Source organism: Salvelinus sp. IW2-2015, linkage group LG27 (assembly GCF_002910315.2).
Source record: "Salvelinus sp. IW2-2015 linkage group LG27, ASM291031v2, whole genome shotgun sequence".
NCBI lineage: Eukaryota > Metazoa > Chordata > Actinopteri > Salmoniformes > Salmonidae > Salvelinus > Salvelinus sp. IW2-2015.
Window position 1 is genome coordinate 38,584,136 of NC_036867.1, and position 18,631 is coordinate 38,602,766.

At 43.9% G+C, this 18,631-nt stretch overlaps 3 protein-coding genes across 3 annotated transcripts in view; 1 reads left to right on the plus strand and 2 right to left on the minus strand.

Annotated features, from left to right (window-relative positions):
• Positions 1–5,659: 5,659 nt before the first annotated feature.
• On the plus strand, positions 5,660–9,101 carry LOC111953425 (inosine-uridine preferring nucleoside hydrolase-like). The gene is given in 7 exon segments (XM_023972678.3): positions 5,660–5,887; positions 5,981–6,125; positions 6,127–6,178; positions 6,313–6,492; positions 7,716–7,827; positions 7,989–8,126; positions 8,398–9,101. Coding segments are annotated over 7 exon segments (1,119 nt in total). The 5' UTR covers positions 5,660–5,745; the 3' UTR covers positions 8,748–9,101.
• Positions 9,075–13,553, minus strand: unc50 (unc-50 homolog (C. elegans)). The gene is made up of 6 exons (XM_023972677.2): positions 13,423–13,553; positions 12,529–12,797; positions 10,794–10,914; positions 10,437–10,576; positions 10,244–10,351; positions 9,075–9,530 (listed from the first exon to the last, which is right to left on the minus strand). Exons 1-6 carry the CDS (start codon positions 13,536–13,538, stop codon positions 9,394–9,396), a joined length of 891 nt encoding a protein of 296 aa, XP_023828445.2. The 5' UTR covers positions 13,539–13,553; the 3' UTR covers positions 9,075–9,393.
• A 2,380-nt stretch (positions 13,554–15,933) lies between these two features.
• The window catches only part of cracdlb (cracd like b), a 23,701-nt gene continuing 21,003 nt past the window's right edge, over positions 15,934–18,631 (minus strand). The window contains exons 9-12 of the mRNA XM_070435545.1: positions 18,088–18,493; positions 17,757–17,825; positions 16,687–17,306; positions 15,934–16,523 (exon numbers count right to left, since the gene is read on the minus strand). Coding sequence (XP_070291646.1) covers positions 16,371–16,523; positions 16,687–17,306; positions 17,757–17,825; positions 18,088–18,493 — 1,248 coding nt within the window. The 3' untranslated portion in view covers positions 15,934–16,370. The remainder of the gene's footprint in view (positions 16,524–16,686; positions 17,307–17,756; positions 17,826–18,087; positions 18,494–18,631) is intronic.

Sequence of the window (18,631 nt, forward strand, 5' to 3'; positions counted from 1 at the left end):
CCTTTGAAACCCGACCCATAGTTTAAGAAACCCGTAGAGAGACGTCCCACAGACTGCAATGGCAACCCAAGACCAACCAGAGCTTTCAGTGTCTGATGCGTACCTCACCTACAGTGGGAGAACAAGTATTTTGATACACTGCCGATTTTGCAGGTTTCCTACTTACAAAGCATGTAGAGGTCTGTAATTTTTATCATAGGTACACTTCAACTGTGAGAGACGGAATCTAAAAACAAAATCCAGAAAATCACATTGTATGATTTTTAAGTAATTCATTTGCATTTTATTGCATGACTAAAGTATTTGATCACCTACCAACCAGTAAGAATTCCGGCTCTCACAGACCTGTTAGTTTTTTTTAAGAAGCCCTCCTGTTCTCCACTCATTACCTGTATTAACTGCACCTGTTTGAACTCGTTACCTGTATAAAGACACCTGTCCACACACTCAATCAAACAGACTCCAACCTCCCACAATGCCAAGACCTTTCTCCCTTTCTCTCTAATGCTTCTCTCTGAAATAGTAGACGTTTCTCCCTTTCTCTCTAATACTTGTCTCTGGAAAGTGCAATAGCAGTCAATTAGTCAGCAGCCCAAAGAATCAGCTTTAATGTTATATAATAAACATCATGCCAAATGTATCAGAGGAGGAGGTGTATACTTCACTATAGAGTATTTGAATAGTGCAGTTCTCTGTTTTCCCTGGAATGGAACTGTTGCATTGACATTAGAATGTAGAACTTTTAAGTTTGTGCGTTTGCTATTGCCCTTGTTTCACTTTATCTGTGGTGCTCGTAACTCTATGTAGAAAGCACGTCTTCTGTACACAGTATTAGTGTTCTGTACCCCTCCCTCCAACATGCCGATATTCCCCATGTCCCGGACCGTTCGCTTTAGCTGTTGCCCCCATGTTTCTCTGACAGTGGCGTCAATGTGTCGGTTGGTTTTTGGGTTTCTCATTGTCTTTTAACACGAGCCCTTTTTTGTTTTGTTTTCTTCACTTTGCTGTCATCCTCTCTCTCTGTGCTTGCCCTCCCTCCCTCCCTCCTCCTTTTTCCCAGTGAGGGCTGCAGACGGGAGAATACCATGAAGAACGTGGGATGTCGCAAGTATGCTTTTAACTGTCTGCAGCTCAAGGCCTTCCCCAAACATTACAGGCCCCCCGACGGAACGTTTGGGAAGGTTGAGACTTGATTTGGATCATAATCTATTCTATTGTAATAGGGACAGCAACAACAGCAGCATAAAACAAATGATGAATGGTTAGATGGTCTTCAACCTACTGTAGCTGCAGAAGTCCTGTGGTAAATACCTGTGCACTGAATCGATGCATATTTTCCATTTCAAAGACAAATATCAAAAATTATAGAATTGGGAAAATGCCAAACCACTACTAGTTGAGAAACGATATACAATTTATTCAGACCTCACATACATACCTTCTAGATTGTTCTGAAGTTGTAGATAAGTCAGGTGGGACTAGTAACAACACTGTCTCGTTTTTAGGGTAGTCAAGATACAGCAAGGAGGTCGTTTTCCTGAAAAGACGGTCCCTGATTCTTTACCACTATACACAGTGATGACTTTTAGTTTTTTTCAGKGCCTCAGGCAATCTATCGGTCACGTTCATACTGGGACGATGCTACTTCATGCTGACTATGTTCAAAGTTGTCTCTCAACCCATAGTTAACATGTAAACTGGGATTCGTACATTTGGTTTGCGTCATTGGCCAGAGCCTATGCATTTCAGAGTCCTTATTTAGGGAGTGTTTTACGTATGGACTACACATTGTGGAAGTCAAGCCAGTCTGATGGACTTGATGAAAGGTTCCTTCCCCACGTGGATTTAGCAGTACTCTAATCCTGTAGAGCAGGGGATCTTTCAACGGTTTCAGCTCCAGAACTAAATAAGAAATTGACCATCCTCCTGTGACCCAAATGGTTCACCAGCGATCCAAATGAAGATAAAATAGTGCGTGATTAGAGATGTATTCTCATAACTCACAACCCACCTCTTGCATGCCCAGGGCCCAGTTTGGAACCCGACCCATAGTTTAAGAAACCCCGTAGAGAGACGTCCCACAGACTGCAATGGCAACCCAAGACCAACCAGAGCTTTCAGTGTCTGATGCGTACCTCACCTATGTAGTTTCCCTTTTCATATCTGTAAAGCCTGCGTTTAACTTCTTTGCCAAATGAAGGGTTGTGATTGTGAATGGATTTAGCTGGGTGGCATTATCTGGCAGCGCACTGTGAAGTCTTAGCACTGTCTTAAAGGGATAGTTTGGGATTTTGGCACGAGTGCACCGAGGAGTCGGGTGAAGTTACAGGTAGTTTCGCGAGCCAATGCTAACTAGCTTAGCACAAAGAGGGCCCCATTGCCAAAATCCTGAACTATTCCTTTAAGACTTAAAGAGGAATATGAAAAAGCTATGAATGTTCTAGAAAGATCCACTTCCCTCTTTTACCAAGTTCATTTCTGGAAAAAGTTGGGTTTGAGGGTAACAAAGGAAACATAATACATGATATAACATTGACTTGTAAAGGAAATCGAGTAGATTATTTTCTGTTCTAATGTTGAACCAAGTAAAGGCCAGTAGTAAACCATTTAAACACCCAAGAAGCACTTTTCTTTAAGATCATTTTCTGCATTTGTTGCACTGTTATTTTAGGATTGTCTTGTTGGCAGGCGTTGTTGACCAGGGTAAAAATAGTCAGTAAAATTGTTATCGGTATGGGAGTTTAATTGTACGTTAATCTGGAAACTGTGCTGCTCAACAACWACATATTTGTCATGTCTATTTTCACCACCAAGCGGCAATGTCGACTTTCTGTTTTGCAACATTTAATGATTGCAATTTGATACACAATTGAGCCAGAGGAGACTTGACCCTACAAATGAGTCATATGTGTGTGTGTGTATCAAAACTTCACATATAATGTTTGCTTTTCAACAGGCACTTCTGTACTGCACACGACAGCATTTACCCATAAACTCAACTGTGAGATGCAGTTTGTGTACATTTAGTCTGTTGTTTACTGTAGTGTCTTTCATGCTCATAAATATTTTTAGTATCATTGGAAACATATTCTGCTATCTGCAGACTTTATTTAGCATTTATGTACTATACTATAGGGTATATTTCAATAAGCGTTGGGATTGGATTTGTATTTCTTTCTATTGTAATGAGCGCATTTCTTGTATCCTGCACAAAGAGGATAACTGTATAGGCCTGACTGTTGCTTTAGATGAAGCTTTCATCAATATCTGACGCTAATAAAATAATGTTCAACGTCTTTGTTTTGTCTTTGTAATGGAAGACTTGAAAGTTTACATCAAGATGTTGGAATGTTCCGTTCTTCTCATTGCAATTCCTTCTATTCCAGAATCTTATCTGGGTGACTCTAGCTAGAGTGAAATGTCATCCAGCCAGGTCACAGCCACAGTAAAACAAAAGACCTTGTGTCTGGCTACTAGGATTTTCTTTTTGTTCTCTGCAAGATGCCACTTGTTATACAGTAGCAAAGCTGTAGAGATATGAAGCCAGTTATAATGTCTGTGGCGTGATCCAAAGACGTACTCATAGTCACAACTAGAAAGAAACCACATTTTGATTCCTAAAATACAGTGCTACTTGAAGACAATGGCAGCACCATTGGCATACGGCACACTATGGAGATCAGCGTCAGGTAAATGGGTTTATTTTTCACTTCTCTTACAAAGGAGTGCCGGGTCGAATTCCTTGGACAACTGTCAGGCCCATAGTGGTCACGCACAGTGAATGCACATCTACTCAGCCTTAAGCCCCATTTGTAACCCTGTATTATTTTTATTTGATCATTAATATTGGACACATTTTATTTTGACTAAAACATCTCTGGAATGTATAGATATTTTCTTCCACTGTTCAGGATACGTCCATTGGTATTTTAATACGTTTTGACTGTGTTAGGAAAAGGTTTTGGGGAACTACACAGTCTGCTAAGAATACAACCTTGGCAGACATAAGCAGTCCACATTCATTCAGTCCACTATTACGCTCAATCACACTCCAGTCCAGACGGTGGCAGTAATGCACTCAACATCTGGTTTGCACACTAAAGAACGAACAAAAGGTGGGAATAAGAAAAACTCGATTGTAGTGGCTGTGGTTCCGTGAAAGGACGTCTGTGTCGCGCAGAGGAATTGCTTTCTTAATGTTGGGTCGACATACTCAAATTATACAGACTTTAATAATGCGGTGACCGCATTCGAAAATGAGAATTTTGTCCAGTTTTACCGCCGCGACGCAAGAACAATTGAAAAAGTCAAACGATTAAATCCAAGGCACCATTACAATCCTGAGTTGAAGTATGTGAACATACATCTGACTTGTATACACGGTGGCAGAAATGTCTTATCACATTCTAAAGGAGTGCGTCCGAAAACGAGGTAGCTAACTTCCATTTCTAGATGACTTTTTTTGCTTGTATCCATGGTCATGCAGCCTACATATCTGCTAGATCTGCTGACAGGGGGCACTGTTTTGTAGCCACCGTCCGTCATAAGAGTATTTCAATGTAATGTTTTCCAGGACAAGAGAGCTTTTTGTTGTAGTGGGGACAGTGTAAAAAACCGTTTTTAATTATTAAAGTATTTCGTTTTACATTGTTTTGAACAATGTTAAAGTAGGCTCATTGTCTCTACAGTACCAGCAGAGTTGGATGCCCAGCTTTAATCAAAGTCAAAACTACAGAGGATGGAGAGAGATTAGTTGTAAAGGAAATGGTCAAAATACACAACCATGAAGTCAGTGAGGTGAGTGGTCAACATAATAGGTTCAATTCCAGTTGGCAATACCATGATGCGTTTTATAGTCTTACTGTTATAAGATACAGTAGGACTCACATAATAATTACTGGTTGATGGTTGTTCACACGTATAAATGAATGTTCTTGTACAGGCTGCATTCAAGCACTACCCCAAGAGGAGACAACTATGTCCGGCTGAACGCGCCAAGTGTTCAGAATTGCTGACAAAGTACGATGGCAACAAAAGTTTGGTGATCGAAGAGCTCAACTGGAGAAAGTTGAGGAAAAGTCTGGAAACTGGAGGAAAAGGAAAAGTCTGTAACTGGAAAAGTTGAGGAAAAGTCTGTAACTGGAAAAGTCATCCTACCGAAGGACATTCACAACATTGCAGCGACAATGAACTGTCCTCCAAAATGTGAGCGAAAGAAAAACAAGAGGTGACCAAAGGGATTCGAATGGTGATGGACACCGACACAAAGCTAAGAGAACAGGCAAGAAAAAGGCGGCCTGGATCTGGTTAGTATTTCTGACATAATACGGGCTATTATGTTAAGGACAGAGCATTGCCATTACGTTGGGGATGTTACACCCTCACATACAGAGGAGTAGTGGTGGTGTTCTTTTTTTACCTGACCTCGAACAACCACCCGGAAGTCTGGTGAGCTTACACTCCGGTGGTAATCACCTTGGTAATAACAGGCTACAGTTTACCAACCMTTTGACCTGTGTATCTACCTACGTGCGCAGGACATTGGTCCGTGGGTTTCGTGTAGCACAGAACCATGAGAAATATAGTTATATTTCTATGCACAGAACGTTAGCRCGGTCAATTCCAAAAATGCATTGAGAAGCCAGTTCCAACAGCAAAATGTATAGCTGGCAGGGTTACACATGGGGTTTCCATATAGGCAATATCAGATCATCTTTACGGCTGCTCGACTCAGCCTGATAACTTATGATTKAATTCCTATACTGTGTGTCTTCTCCATTCATTCCGATATCAAGGTGCATGACAAGGTGTAGCAGACATGCTTTAGTCTTTCAAAGAAGACGTGTCCGCAGCGACAGTCAAACTATCGTCAAGCACAATCTTSCGGGTAAAGAAATTGTTGACAAACTTAGATTTTGGAGTGTAATGTCCCATTTAATGTTACTGCTGTTCTGACTATGTCATTGAATGCACCTCTAAGCGTTCAAGGATCCGAGGAGGTCCGAGAAGAAACTGGTGCTTGACGTGGACACGGGGGTGGATGACGCTCAGGCCATCATGATGGCTCTCGCAGCCCCCAACGTGGAGGTCCTGGYGATCACCTGCGTAAGCGGCAACACCTCCCTGAAACTCCTGCAGGAACACACTGCGCGTCCTCAAGGTCTGCCAGAGACTTGAGGTAGGCCTGGTGGAAAGACTGCTCACTTCATTAAACAACGATTTGATTTGTAACGATCATACAATTTTGGTGGTAAGCTTATGCTCTATTATAGACTAATATCAGTGTGTATTATATCTGCTGTGTTGCGTTAGATCCCAGTGTTCGGTGGAGCTGCGGAGCCTCTGATGGGCCACCCRCTGTCGGCAGGCTCCTTCCACGGGCAGGATGGGCTGGGGGACGCCCCTGACCCAGATGCCCCGGGCCTGGAGCTGCTGCAGACAGAAGGGGCTGTGGAAGCCATTATCGGGCTGGTCAATGAGAACCCTGGAGAGGTCGGTAACAAAGGGGTTAGGTTCCTAGGCTAAAACCAAACCCCAGCACCCCTAGATCTATGAGAAATGTCTTTGCATTGGGGCTTGGAATCCAAACAAGGTATTTTGGTATTTTACTAGGATCCCCATTAGCTGTTGCAAAAGCAGCAGCTACTCTTCCTGGGGTCCACACAAAACATTAAACATAATACAGAACATCATTAGACAAGAACAGCTCAAGGACAGAACTACATACATTTTTAAAAAGGCACATGTAGCCTACATATCAATACATACACACAAACTATCTAGGTCAAATAGGGGAGAGGCGTTGTGTGGTGTTGCTTTATCTTTTCTTTAAACCAGGTTTGCTGTTTATTTGAGCAATATGAGATGGAAGTTCCATGCAATAAGGGCTCTATATAATACTGTACGTTTTCTTGAATTTGTTCTGGATTTGGGTACTATGAAAAGACCCCTGGTGGCATGTCTGGTGGGATAAGTGTGTGTGTGTCAGAGCTGTGTGTAAGTTGACTATACAAACAATTTGGGATTTTCAACCCTTTGTTTCTTAAAAAGAAGTGATGCAGTCAGTCTCAACTCTTAGCCAAGAGAGGCTGTGCATAGTATTTATATCAGCCCTCTGATTACAATGAAGGGCACAACGTGCTGCTCTGTTCTGGCCAGCTGCAGCTTAACTAGGTTTTTCCTCGCAGCACTCGACCACACGGCTGGACAATAATTAAGATTAGACAAAACTAGAGCCTGCAGAACTTGCTTTTTGGAGWGTGGTGTCAAAAAAGCAGAGCATCTCTTTATTACGGCRAGACCTCTCCCCATCTTTYCAARCATTGAATCTATATTTTTGACCATGACKGTTTACAATCMAAGGTAACTCCAAGTAATTTAGTCTCCTCAACTTGTTCAACAGCCACACCATTCATTACCAGATTCAGCTGAGATCTAGCACTTAATGATTTGTACCAAATACAATGCTCTTAGTTTGAGATGCTCAGGACCATTTACATTTAAGTCATTTAGCAGACGCTCTTATCCAGAGCGACTTACAAGTTGGTGCATTCACCTTATGATATCCAGTGGAACAACCACTTTACAGTGGTTGTTACAGTGGTTGGACCAGTTTATAACAAGAAGGTCTAGTGCTTCGTTGCCAAGACGTTAAGGGCATTTTCTCCCCTTCATAATAGATGTCTGGATTGACTCAGTGTTGTTTCTCTGTCTAGGTGTGCCTGGTAGCTATGGCCCCGTTGACCAACCTGGCCCTTGCAGTGAAGATTGACCCCACCCTCCCTCAGAAACTCAAAGGTCTCTTCATCATGGGAGGCAACACTGACTGTAAGGGGTTTGTGTCTATAATGCAATTTGCATAGGCCTAGTGACTTGTTATCAACATACTTTGTCATACAGTCAATTGACCTGGTAGGATGTTATGAAATGATGTAAATAATAATAACCTAATAATAACGTATTTGTTTCTTGGATATTGTTATTTGCAGCGAGGGGGAACACCACAGTGTGTGGAGAGTTCAACTTTGCTGCCGACCCGGAGGCTGCTTACATCGTCCTGAACCGCTTCTTCTGTCCAACCTACATCGCTACCTGGGAGTTCTGCTGTGAGAACAAGCTACCATGGGTAAGACCACAGGTTCTGGTCATCTACCTATACAGACTAAATAAAGGCTCACACACTACCAGGCTAATTGTAAGCACTGGTCCAGCTCTCACATCAGAGCAGATGGGAGGAAATGAGGCCACTTTCAATTATTGAGATGCATCCACTGGCTTACTCAGACAATTCATTACTATTGAAATATCTCTTGGAGCCTTTTTACAAAGATTTTACATACATTTTGTTTGAGCAAATTGATTTGTCTTTTCTCCAAACCCACTTGTCCCATCCGTCTCTAATCTGCGACAACTGGCTGGCCCAGGACTCAGACAAGGCCCGCTTCATGAAGAGCATCTTCAAACACACCATGGACACCGTGGCCACTTGTGCTCGCTACCAACGGGAGATGACGGCTGGCCCGGGTTTCGTGTCGTGTGACTCGTACGCCATGGCGGCGGCCATCGATGAAGGTTTCATGTGGGTGTCTGAGCCGSTYGCSGTTACCGTGGAGCTTCAGGGGACCTACACCCGGGGCATGATGGTCCRGGACAAGCTGGGAGTCCTGGAGAAGGAGCACCAAGTTSTCATCATGAGGACGGTGGACCTGGAGAGCTTCAAGGGGATGTTGATGGACTCCCTGAAGTAATAAGCGCTGGGCTGGGAACTACACCTATACCGCTGTCCCATATTGCTTTCAATTGTTTATTTTTGGGGAGGGCTCAAATTCCACTCTTCGTAATGAGTTTAGTACAGATAGATCTTGATAAGAGGGAGACAGTTTGTGGTGGTGGATATGTCTCTAGTGTCTGTTTTGACTTGCCATTATGTTCTGAATCACCAGCAATCATTTTACTTTATCAGGAAGTTAATTTTCTGATATTGTCTTACTTGAGCTCAGCAGCAAATGTCCATGAGTGATGTTATCAGTTACTTGTTTTAGATTGCATTTCTTTCCTGTTAATGAAAAGGGGGATGAAGTAAAACCTCTTTATTGAAAGTGCTCAGGAATGTACTCAGAGAAACGCCCCTTAATCCAATTGAAATACAAATTCACCACTTTTCATTACTTCTATTTCTCTTCGTCATATAAAAAAAAAAAGAGAACAAACCGAGATATAATCTTAAAAACAATCCACGATTTGTGTATCTTACAGCCAAAGTATTATTTACAAAGTATACAAAACTGCATCACCCCATTCAATCACATTCCAGAATGAAAGCATTGTCCATGAGTCCTCAGAGCCACCTGACTGTCAGCCTGTCTGTGGGCTCTGGTCCTGACTCCAGAGTGTCTACTGGACGCGGTACTTGTAGAACCAGCAGAGGCCCTTGGTGAAGTTCCATCCCAGGGAGAGAGAGAGGATGTAGAGGAGAACTAGCAGGGCGAAGGGGTAGAGCAGAACCACTGTGTTCTGCAGTTGGGGCAATGCTGAGGGACAGCGAGAGAGGAACTGGAGTAAATACACAGTTGGTAGGCGTAACCATTGTTAGAGGGTCTGATGGTTTCACCCCCAGTGAACTATCCCTTTAAAGGTGAATAAAACCACAGAACAAATATATAAATGTGAAGCATCCGCTTGTTGTTTCCACTCACTACCAAATATGGCAGTGAGAGGAAGCAGCAGGTAGCCTAGTGGTTAAGAGCATTGGGCCAGTAACCGAAAGGGACCTGGTTTGAATCCCTGAGACGATTAGGTGGGGGAAATCTGTCTATGCCCTTGAGCAAGGCACTTGCCCCTGTACTCTGTAATCGCTCTGGATAATAGCATCTGCTAAATGAAATGTTAAATGATGCCCAGTGACCAGCAGAGGAAGGATGACCCGACATACTGCAAGTTTTGATCTCAATCTGTTCCCAAAACTAGAATCTGTTGTGGACTAAGTCTTGTAGACTTTACCCTTTGCCAAAGTTGTAAAAAAACACATTGTTTAGAAGGAGAGCAAAGGCAAATTGAGTTATAGCACATGGGCACTTAACAGAGTAGATTTTCTCTAACGGAAATATGCAGAGGCATGCTAGAATGGGCCAAGAGGCTCGTGCTTTGTTCTGCCCACTATGACTCATTTGTTCCCATTGGAAACGACAGGCTGTGGTCTATCTTGGTTTAGCTATAAAAAATCTTTGTTAAAAGGGGGCCTCACCGTTGTATCCCAGGAATGTGATGTATAGATAGTAGCCGATGGCTGTCAGCCACAGACTGTTCCCTACAAAGTACCCCAGGAACCAGTCTGAGTTTATCACTACGATATCTGAAACAAACAGCAGAGATCAGACACCGTTAAACAAATAACACCTTAACATGTTAGAAATGTGGAATAACAAGTCTGCACTCACGGTTTATAAAGAAGAGCTGTAGGAAGTGCAGGATGACAAGCAGGGGGTAGAAGGCATTGAGATGCACATCGAATGCGTAGCCCCACTCTACATCATAGTCCTTACTGGGCGGCTTCAGCAGGTACTTATTGGTGATGAACCTGGGGATACAGCAGACAGGAAAGGGCCTTTAGAAGAGCATGGGGAAGGACCAGCATTTAAACATTTGCACAGCCCGAAGACAACCTCTAGCCTGTATGTGAAGGGACCAGATAGACATACACACAATATGATGCTTCTGGCTCCATCTGGCCTCAAGCTTCCAACCATTCCATATACCTTACGTCCATCTAGCTCTTTCTGTAAATCTCTACTCACCACATGAGTGTGGAGATGAGCAGGCCCACGCCGATGCAGTCTATGAACACCACCCACAGCAGCAGCTTCAGAGTCTCCACAAAGCCCATGTCCAGCACCAGCCCAAAGCCCACTGTGGACACTACACACAGGATGAGACAGGTGTCAACCATAGCCACAAAGCATAAAGATGAGAATATTGTAATTGGTAATATATTTGTTAGCTGCTGGAAAAGCATCAGCTACTCTTCCTGAGGTCCACATGAAACATGACATCATACATAGTACAGAACATGATTAGTAAAGGACTGAACTACATACATTTAAAACGTCACACATAGCCTACATCAGTACACACACAATATCTAGGTCTAATACATAGTAGTATAGTGCAAGTTACAATACAAGCTATATTAAATGACTGTCTCTTCACAGTCCCTTTTGTGCAGTAAGGTGTGCTATTATCTGTATTTTAAAATGGTTTTATTTCTAGCTTGGGTTACCTGGGGTGGCAGAGAGTTCCATGTAGTCATGACTCTTATTTAATACTGTGTGTTTCCCAGCCTCTGTTCTGGACCTGGGGACTGTGAAGAGACCTCTGTTTGCATGTGTTGTACCGGTTAGTGTCCAAACTGTGTGCCAACTGGTTGAACAGACATTTTAGTACCTTCAAAACATCAATACCTCGCACAAAGACCAATAGTGATGCAGTCAATCTCTCCTCTACTTTGAGCCAGGAGAGACTGGCATGCATGTTACTGACACTTTCCCTCCAAGTACATCTAAGTGAGATACGGGCTGCTTTGTTCTGGACCAACTGCAATTTACCCATGTCTTTCTTTGCCGCACATGACCACACAACTGGGCAGTAGTCCAGGTGCGGCAAAACTAGGGCCTGTAGGACCTGCCTGGACAACTGAGATGTCAAAGGCTGAGCAACGCTCTATCACGGACAAACCTCTTCCCATTTAAGCAACCATTGAGTCTATATGTTTTGACCATGACAGCTTGCTATCTAGGGTTACACCCAGCAGTTTAGTCTCCTCAGCTTGCTCAATAGCCACATTATTCATTAATAGATTTAAACGAGGTTTAGCATTGAGCGAGTGATTTGTCCAAAAATGATGCTTTTCCTAGAGATATTTAGCATCAGCCTATTGCTAGTTAGCCATTGTAAAACTGGCTGGAGCTCTGTGTTAAGTGTCTCAGTTATATATTTTACTGTACAAGTCTAACAAAACAGCTCCCACAATCATATTACTATCAATTTCTTTCAGTCATTCGTCAGTGCCGAGCATGTGGAGTAACTGATCATCAAAACATTTCCTTGAGACTGCACAGGCTCATCACAACCTCTTTATGTCTCTGATCTGTTTTCATCACATGTGAGATGAGACCAAGTCAATGGAAAGAGGGTCCCATAACCAGGCATTAATACTCCAAATGATACATTCATTCCTGTTTGATTGCTGGTTACATCCAATACAGAAAGCCTTATTGCATCCTATTTTGAGTTTGTTAATGATTTCTGTTGCTGCTTCATTTCTAATCAAAGCTTTAATATGATGCCTTAAGGTGCTTTGCTTTTTGTTGGGGTTGTGCATATTTATACTTTCTCTAAATTGCAAAAAGTTATTCTAGTGGTCAAACTATTGCTACACAGTTCCCACTCCTTGTTTTTATAAAGCACACTTGTTCAGAAAGGGCAGGTGATTGTTATAGATCGACTGCTGTGAAAAACACCCAAGATACTGACCACAGAGCCAGATACTGAGTAACACCAGGAAGGCAGGGTCGTCTCTGGCCCACTGGTCCTTGGTCTGCTTCCTGTAGTGGAAGTTACGATACACTCTCTGTGGGGAGGTGAACAGGTAGAGCATCTGCCACACGGCAAACTCAAAGTCCATGGCTTTGAAGTGCAGCAGCCTCCTCAGGTATTTGTAGCGCTTGGCGCCCGCTGTGTGGCGTGCCGCATCGCGGGCGCTCAGGCTTCCGTTCTGCGGCGAGGTGGTCGGCAACATAGTGCTTGGAAACACAGAAAGCATCACGATGACCAAATCAGAGCCATAGATATACAGAATTTGATTTACAGTGGAGGTGCAGTCTTCCCTTTCTCCCTGCATAGGCCTCACCTGGTGACACAGTACTGTCAGCTTATGTCAACATCCAAGAACCTGTACAATATTGACTTTTACCATGCAATTACATTAAGTCATTGCAACAGTCACATTGATTATCTCCTAAATGACCTTGTCCATCCTGTCAGTCTGTCTGCGGTAGCTATCTGATAWGTCTGTAACATACTCTCCAGCAGTCACGACAGATAGTGTGATATACTGTGCTCAGATCTTTGTTGACATGCCAGGCTAACAGACTAGTAGTAGCTAACTAGATGGCTCTTGAAAGCTAACGTCAGCTGGCAAATTGTGGTTTTCCGTGCCAACAATATTGTTTAAACTAAAGTAATTTGTGTCAAAAGACAAACGTTAGACTAAACAAAGTAGCTAGCTATGGCTAGCTGACGTTAGGTCMGTGGCATAGACCCTTTGATGTACATGTAATTGGCTGGCCTTAGTAGCACGTTAGCCAAGACTACAACTGAATGTATGGTTTAGTTGCAAACAGAGATAAGAATGTTGGATAAACGTACCTACTGAACCTCCTATATTGAGAAGAAAGTTCCTTTTCCTCAGTAAAAAAAATAGCTTTTCCGGACAACTGAACACGTAGAAACTTCCGGTAAGTGACCAAGAGGCGCTTCGACATTGCATCTTGGGAATTGTAGTCAGAAAGAAAATAAACAAGCTTTGTTGTAGTACAATCTATCATAGCATATCACCACTCCCCTGTGACACATAGCCATGCCCTGTTCTCCCTGCTTCAATCACTCAGAAGTGGGCAGTACAGGAGCATCATGGCAAAAACTGAAAGACTGGCCAATAGTCTGAGGGTAACTATCAGACTGCTGAATAGCCACCACTAGTCAGCTACCTGCAACCCCGCCCCCCCCTCCGTGCTACTCCACTTATGGACATTTGCCCCGCCCCCGGTACTCCGCCCATCGACATTTCCCGCATGTTGGAGCTCGAAGCCTAAGATTTACACTCACACTTGCAACCATGCACATGTGACTAATAAACACTCTGAATCACCTATGCTATACTGCTTTTACATACATATTCATTGTACTGCCCGTTTAATTTAAAAACACATGCAAAAATCCCTATCCATACTTTTATTTTGGCTATGTCAGAGGGGGTCCCTGATGATCTTCTTGGCATTCCTGCGACACCTGTTCTTGTAAACTCAGCAAAAAAAGAAACGTCCCTTTTTCAGGACCCTGTCTTTCAAAGATAATTAATAAAAATCCAAGTAACTTCACAGATCTTCATTGTAAAGGGTTTAAACACTGTTTCCCATGCTTGTTCAATGAACCATAAACAATTAATGAACATGCACTTGTGGAACGGTCGTTTAGACACTAACACTTTACAGACGGTAGGCAATTAAGGTCACAGTTATGAAATCTTAGGACACTAAAGAGGCTTTTCTACTGACTCTGAAAAACACCAAAAGAAAGATGCCCAGGGTCCCTGCTCATCTGCGTGAACATGCCTTAGGCATGCTGCAAGGAGGCATGAGGACTGCAGATGTGTCCAGAGCAATAAATTGCAATGTCCGTACTGTGAGACGCCTAAGACAACACTACAGGGAGACAGGACAGACAGCTGATCATGCTCGCAGTGGCAGACCACGTGTAACAACACCTGCACAGGATCGGTACATCCGAACATCACACCTGCAGGACAGGTACAGGATGGCAACAACAACTGCCTGAGTTACACCAGGAACGCACAATCTCTCCATCAGTGCTCAGACTGTCTTCAATAGGCTGAGAGAGGCTGGACTGAGGGCTTGAAGATCTGTTGTAAGGCAGGTGCTCACCAGACATCACCAGAAACAACGTCGCCTATGGGCACAAACCCACCGTCGCTGGACCAGACAGGACTGGCAAAAAGTGCTCTTCACTGACGAGTCACGGTTTTGTTTCACCAGGGTTGATGGTCGGATTCGTATTTATCGTCGAAGGAGCGTTACACCGAGGCCTGTACTCTGGAGCGGGATCGATTTGGAGGTGGAGGGTCTGTCATGGTCTGGGGCAGTATGTCACAGCATCATCGGACTGAGCTTGTTGTCATTGCAGGCAATCTCAACGCTGTGCGTTACAGGGAAGACATCCTCCTCCCTCATGTGGTACCCTTCCTGCAGGCTCATCCTGACATGACCCTCCAGCATGACAATGCCACCAGCCATACTGCTCGTTCTGTGCATGATTTCCTGCAAGACAGGAATGTCAGTGTTCTGCCATGGCCAGCGAAGAGCCCGGATCTCAATCCCATTGAGCACGTCTGGGACCTGTTGTATCAGAGGGTGAGGGCTAGGGCCATTCGCCCCAGAAATGTCCAGGAACTTGCAGGTCCCTTGGTGGAAGAGTGGGGTAACATCTCACAGCAAGAACTGGCAAGTCTGGTGCAGTCCACGAGGAGGAGATGCACTGCATTACTTAATGCAGCTGGTGGCCACACCAGATACTGACTGTTAATTTAGATTTTGACCCCTCCCCCTTATTCAGGGACACATTATTCAATTTCTGTTAGTCACATGTCTGTGGAACTTGTTCATTTTGTCTCAGTTGTTGAATCTTGTTATGTTCATACAAATATTTACACATGTTAAGTTTCCTGAAACGCAGTTGACAGGGACGCAGTTGACAGGGAGAGGACGTTTCTTTTTTTGCTGAGTTTAGGTGCTCTGTAGAGCATGCAGTGTGCACCCAATGGTGCGTTCGGTGGAGTTGCCGTACCAGGCTGTGATGCAGCCCGACAGTATGCTCTCGATGGTGCTCCTGTAGAACACTGTGAGGGCCCTTGGGTACAGGCCGGATTTCTTCAGCATTCTGAAGTTGAAGAATCTCTGTCGTGCCTTTTTCATTATGGTGTTCGTGTGGTTAGACCATTTCAGATTCTCTGAGATATGTACGCCAAGGAATTTGCAGTTATTGACCATTTCCACGGTGGCCCCATTGATGAGGCAGCCCCATTGTGGTTGATAATAGCTCATTGATGATTGATTGAGCCCACACAATTCAAACTAGTCAGAATACAATTGACAGTATATTTATTCCAGACAACACTTTGAGACAGTAGTTAGAAGGGATCTAGCATGGAGTGATATGTCAAAAGCAGTGAAAAAACTGAAGCAGAGTTTGAACCAGCAACCAACAAGTTACAGGACAAGAGTATGCCCTCTTGTGCCATAAAAGTCCAGACCTCTTGGTTTAGTGATGTTATATGCAATAGTTTAGCATCAGTCTGGCCAACGTGAAATATAAGTCGTTTTTTATTTATTTAATGGTTAGAAGAATAAGGCACGGTAATGGGAAATGGGTTTTAAACTCATACTCTGWATCCAGTAGGTTCAAGTAACACAGTCAGGAAAAAATCATTATTTTATTTCAGTCTTCTTACTCTCTTTAGGAACACCTTTACCTCCCTCACAACAAACACACACACACACAGACACCCACGTGCATTTCTCTTAGTCCATAGTCTTGTCACTCCAGGCCAGAGATTTCCTCTTGGCAAGTTCCATCCAGGTTGGCTGACCCCGGTGTGACAATGATGATGACGATGAAGAAGGTATCTCATGCTTTGCGATGTGAATCTCAATTTGACCATTGCTAGATTCCTCCTAAGATAAAATACAGAGATGACATATTACTAACTAAAATGGCCACATTACATCATAGTTACAAAATGAAGACTTACTCTGGTTGAGTCAGTTGTTTTTCCTCACCACGTGAACTGACCGGGAAAAACGTCTGACCCTAGTGGGGGCACAGTCAAATATTTACCATAGTCCCAGTCGGGAGRGCTCTTTCTGTCCATTTCTCCACAGGCATCTTCMCAGCTCTCTTCAGAGARSTGGAGGATCTCTCAGARYCTCCTCGTAGAGTTGGTCTGGTTGGCATGTGAGGTTGGGAGGACGGTTGTGTCAGCTGTTGAGCWGTTCCTTGTGGTGTCGGTTGTGATGCTGTTTGTGTGTTAGGCTGATCTGAAGGCAATGTTTTGAGTTTAGCTGTCAGTTGCATTCCCCYTAGGATTGGTCTACCGCTTGGTATTGGTTGAGATGGTGGTTGTACCACTGGGGSTGATGTTTGTTTTTGCGAGGCTGTTTTTGTGCTTGGCTGTGATTGTGATGGAGGTTGTGTTGATGGCTGAGCTGTTGGTTGTAATCTAGGCTGTGGGGCTGGGGTTGGAGCTGGCCGTGGTGCTGGGGTGTACTGGGGCGTTGTTGTCCCCCCTGCCCCCCCTGTCCCAGGCTCTGTCTCTGGACTGAGATGCTGTTGGAGACTCCTGGTCTTTTCCCGGGCCATGGACATCCAGACAGGCTCCGATCCAGCTGACCCATTAGGCCCAGGGGTCTCAGCCCCTCTTGGGAGCCCCAGAGCAGGTCTGGAGGATGGGCCTTTGTCTGAGGAACAATGGGTGACATTATTGAAATCAAATCAAACTTTATTTAAAGTGTATTTAAAAGATACTGTGGTGTTTGAGGACTGGAGTTGTGAATCCATTATTTAATCAGATCATCCTAATTTATTCTGTGGTTAATTTGGTTTGGTCGATATTGGCAATATTTTAATTGAGGTGGATATGGATGAAAATACCCTCAAATTAAAGTCTGCACTTTAACCTCATAGTCATTGTATCATTTAAAATCCAAACTTTTGGAGTATAGAGCCAAAAGAAGAAAATATGCTTCACTGTCCAAATAATTACAGGGGGCACTGTTTGTAATAAGATCTGGATCCAGTTTTGATTGGAGGGGAAATTGCCCARTCTGATTCAGAAGTGCTCATTATACTGTAACTACTATTGTATGATTATTAGAGAAGTGTTCAGTGGTTCAGTAGATATATGTTACCTGGGTCTAAAAAGGCATCTACTACCAGGTCAGTATCATCATCATCTAAGGATAGAATCAAGATAGTGCCTAAAGGTGAGTAAATGCTATTGAAACAGGGCCCTCAGTAGACTGACATAGCTGCAACCGTGTGAGCTAGAACACCTTCTTAGTGCAAAGTTAGTTAGTGCATAGTCCAAGTTAATAGTTATTCAATATAGACTCAGCGATATGACGTAGATTCAGAAAGTAAACAGCATAGTGGGTCAATTTCCGCAACAACTCAGAGCGTTGAACGCGAGGCTCAACTTCTCCGCTGAACCATCGACAACGTTTTAGAGAACATACGTACCTTGGTTCTCGTTGAGTCTGTTTCTATCAGGGGTGTATGAGGGGGGGCAGTCAGACACTTGTGACGGGCCCTTCCTCGAAGCCTTATTTGCCAAGTCACCCCTGACCTTTGAACTTGTGCCAATTTCGCCTTTGACTGGTTCTGCAGTTGTTGAGACACTATGACACTTAACCCTGAATTCTTGGTCCCTTTGCAAGCGATACTTCAGAGACTGAGAAGTGGTACGCAGCTTCACTCCGAAAGCACTCCTCCTCTCCTGCTCCTGCTCCTGCTCCTGCTCCTGCTCCTGCTCCAGCTCCTGCCCCTGCTCCTGCTCCTGCCTCTGCTCCTGCTCCTGCTCCTTCTCCTCATTTCCCTCACTCTGCCCATCCCTTTTCTCTCCTCCCTTCAGTCCTGTCTCCTCCTTCTACCTCTGTTTTACTTTTCTCTCCTGAGGCGCAGGTTGTGGTTGGTTTTCCTTCAGGCCTTTAAAAGTGGCCTGCTCTGTTTACCTCTTGCCTTCTGACAGACTCCTGATGAGGGTTCTTGGCCACCAAACCCTCCC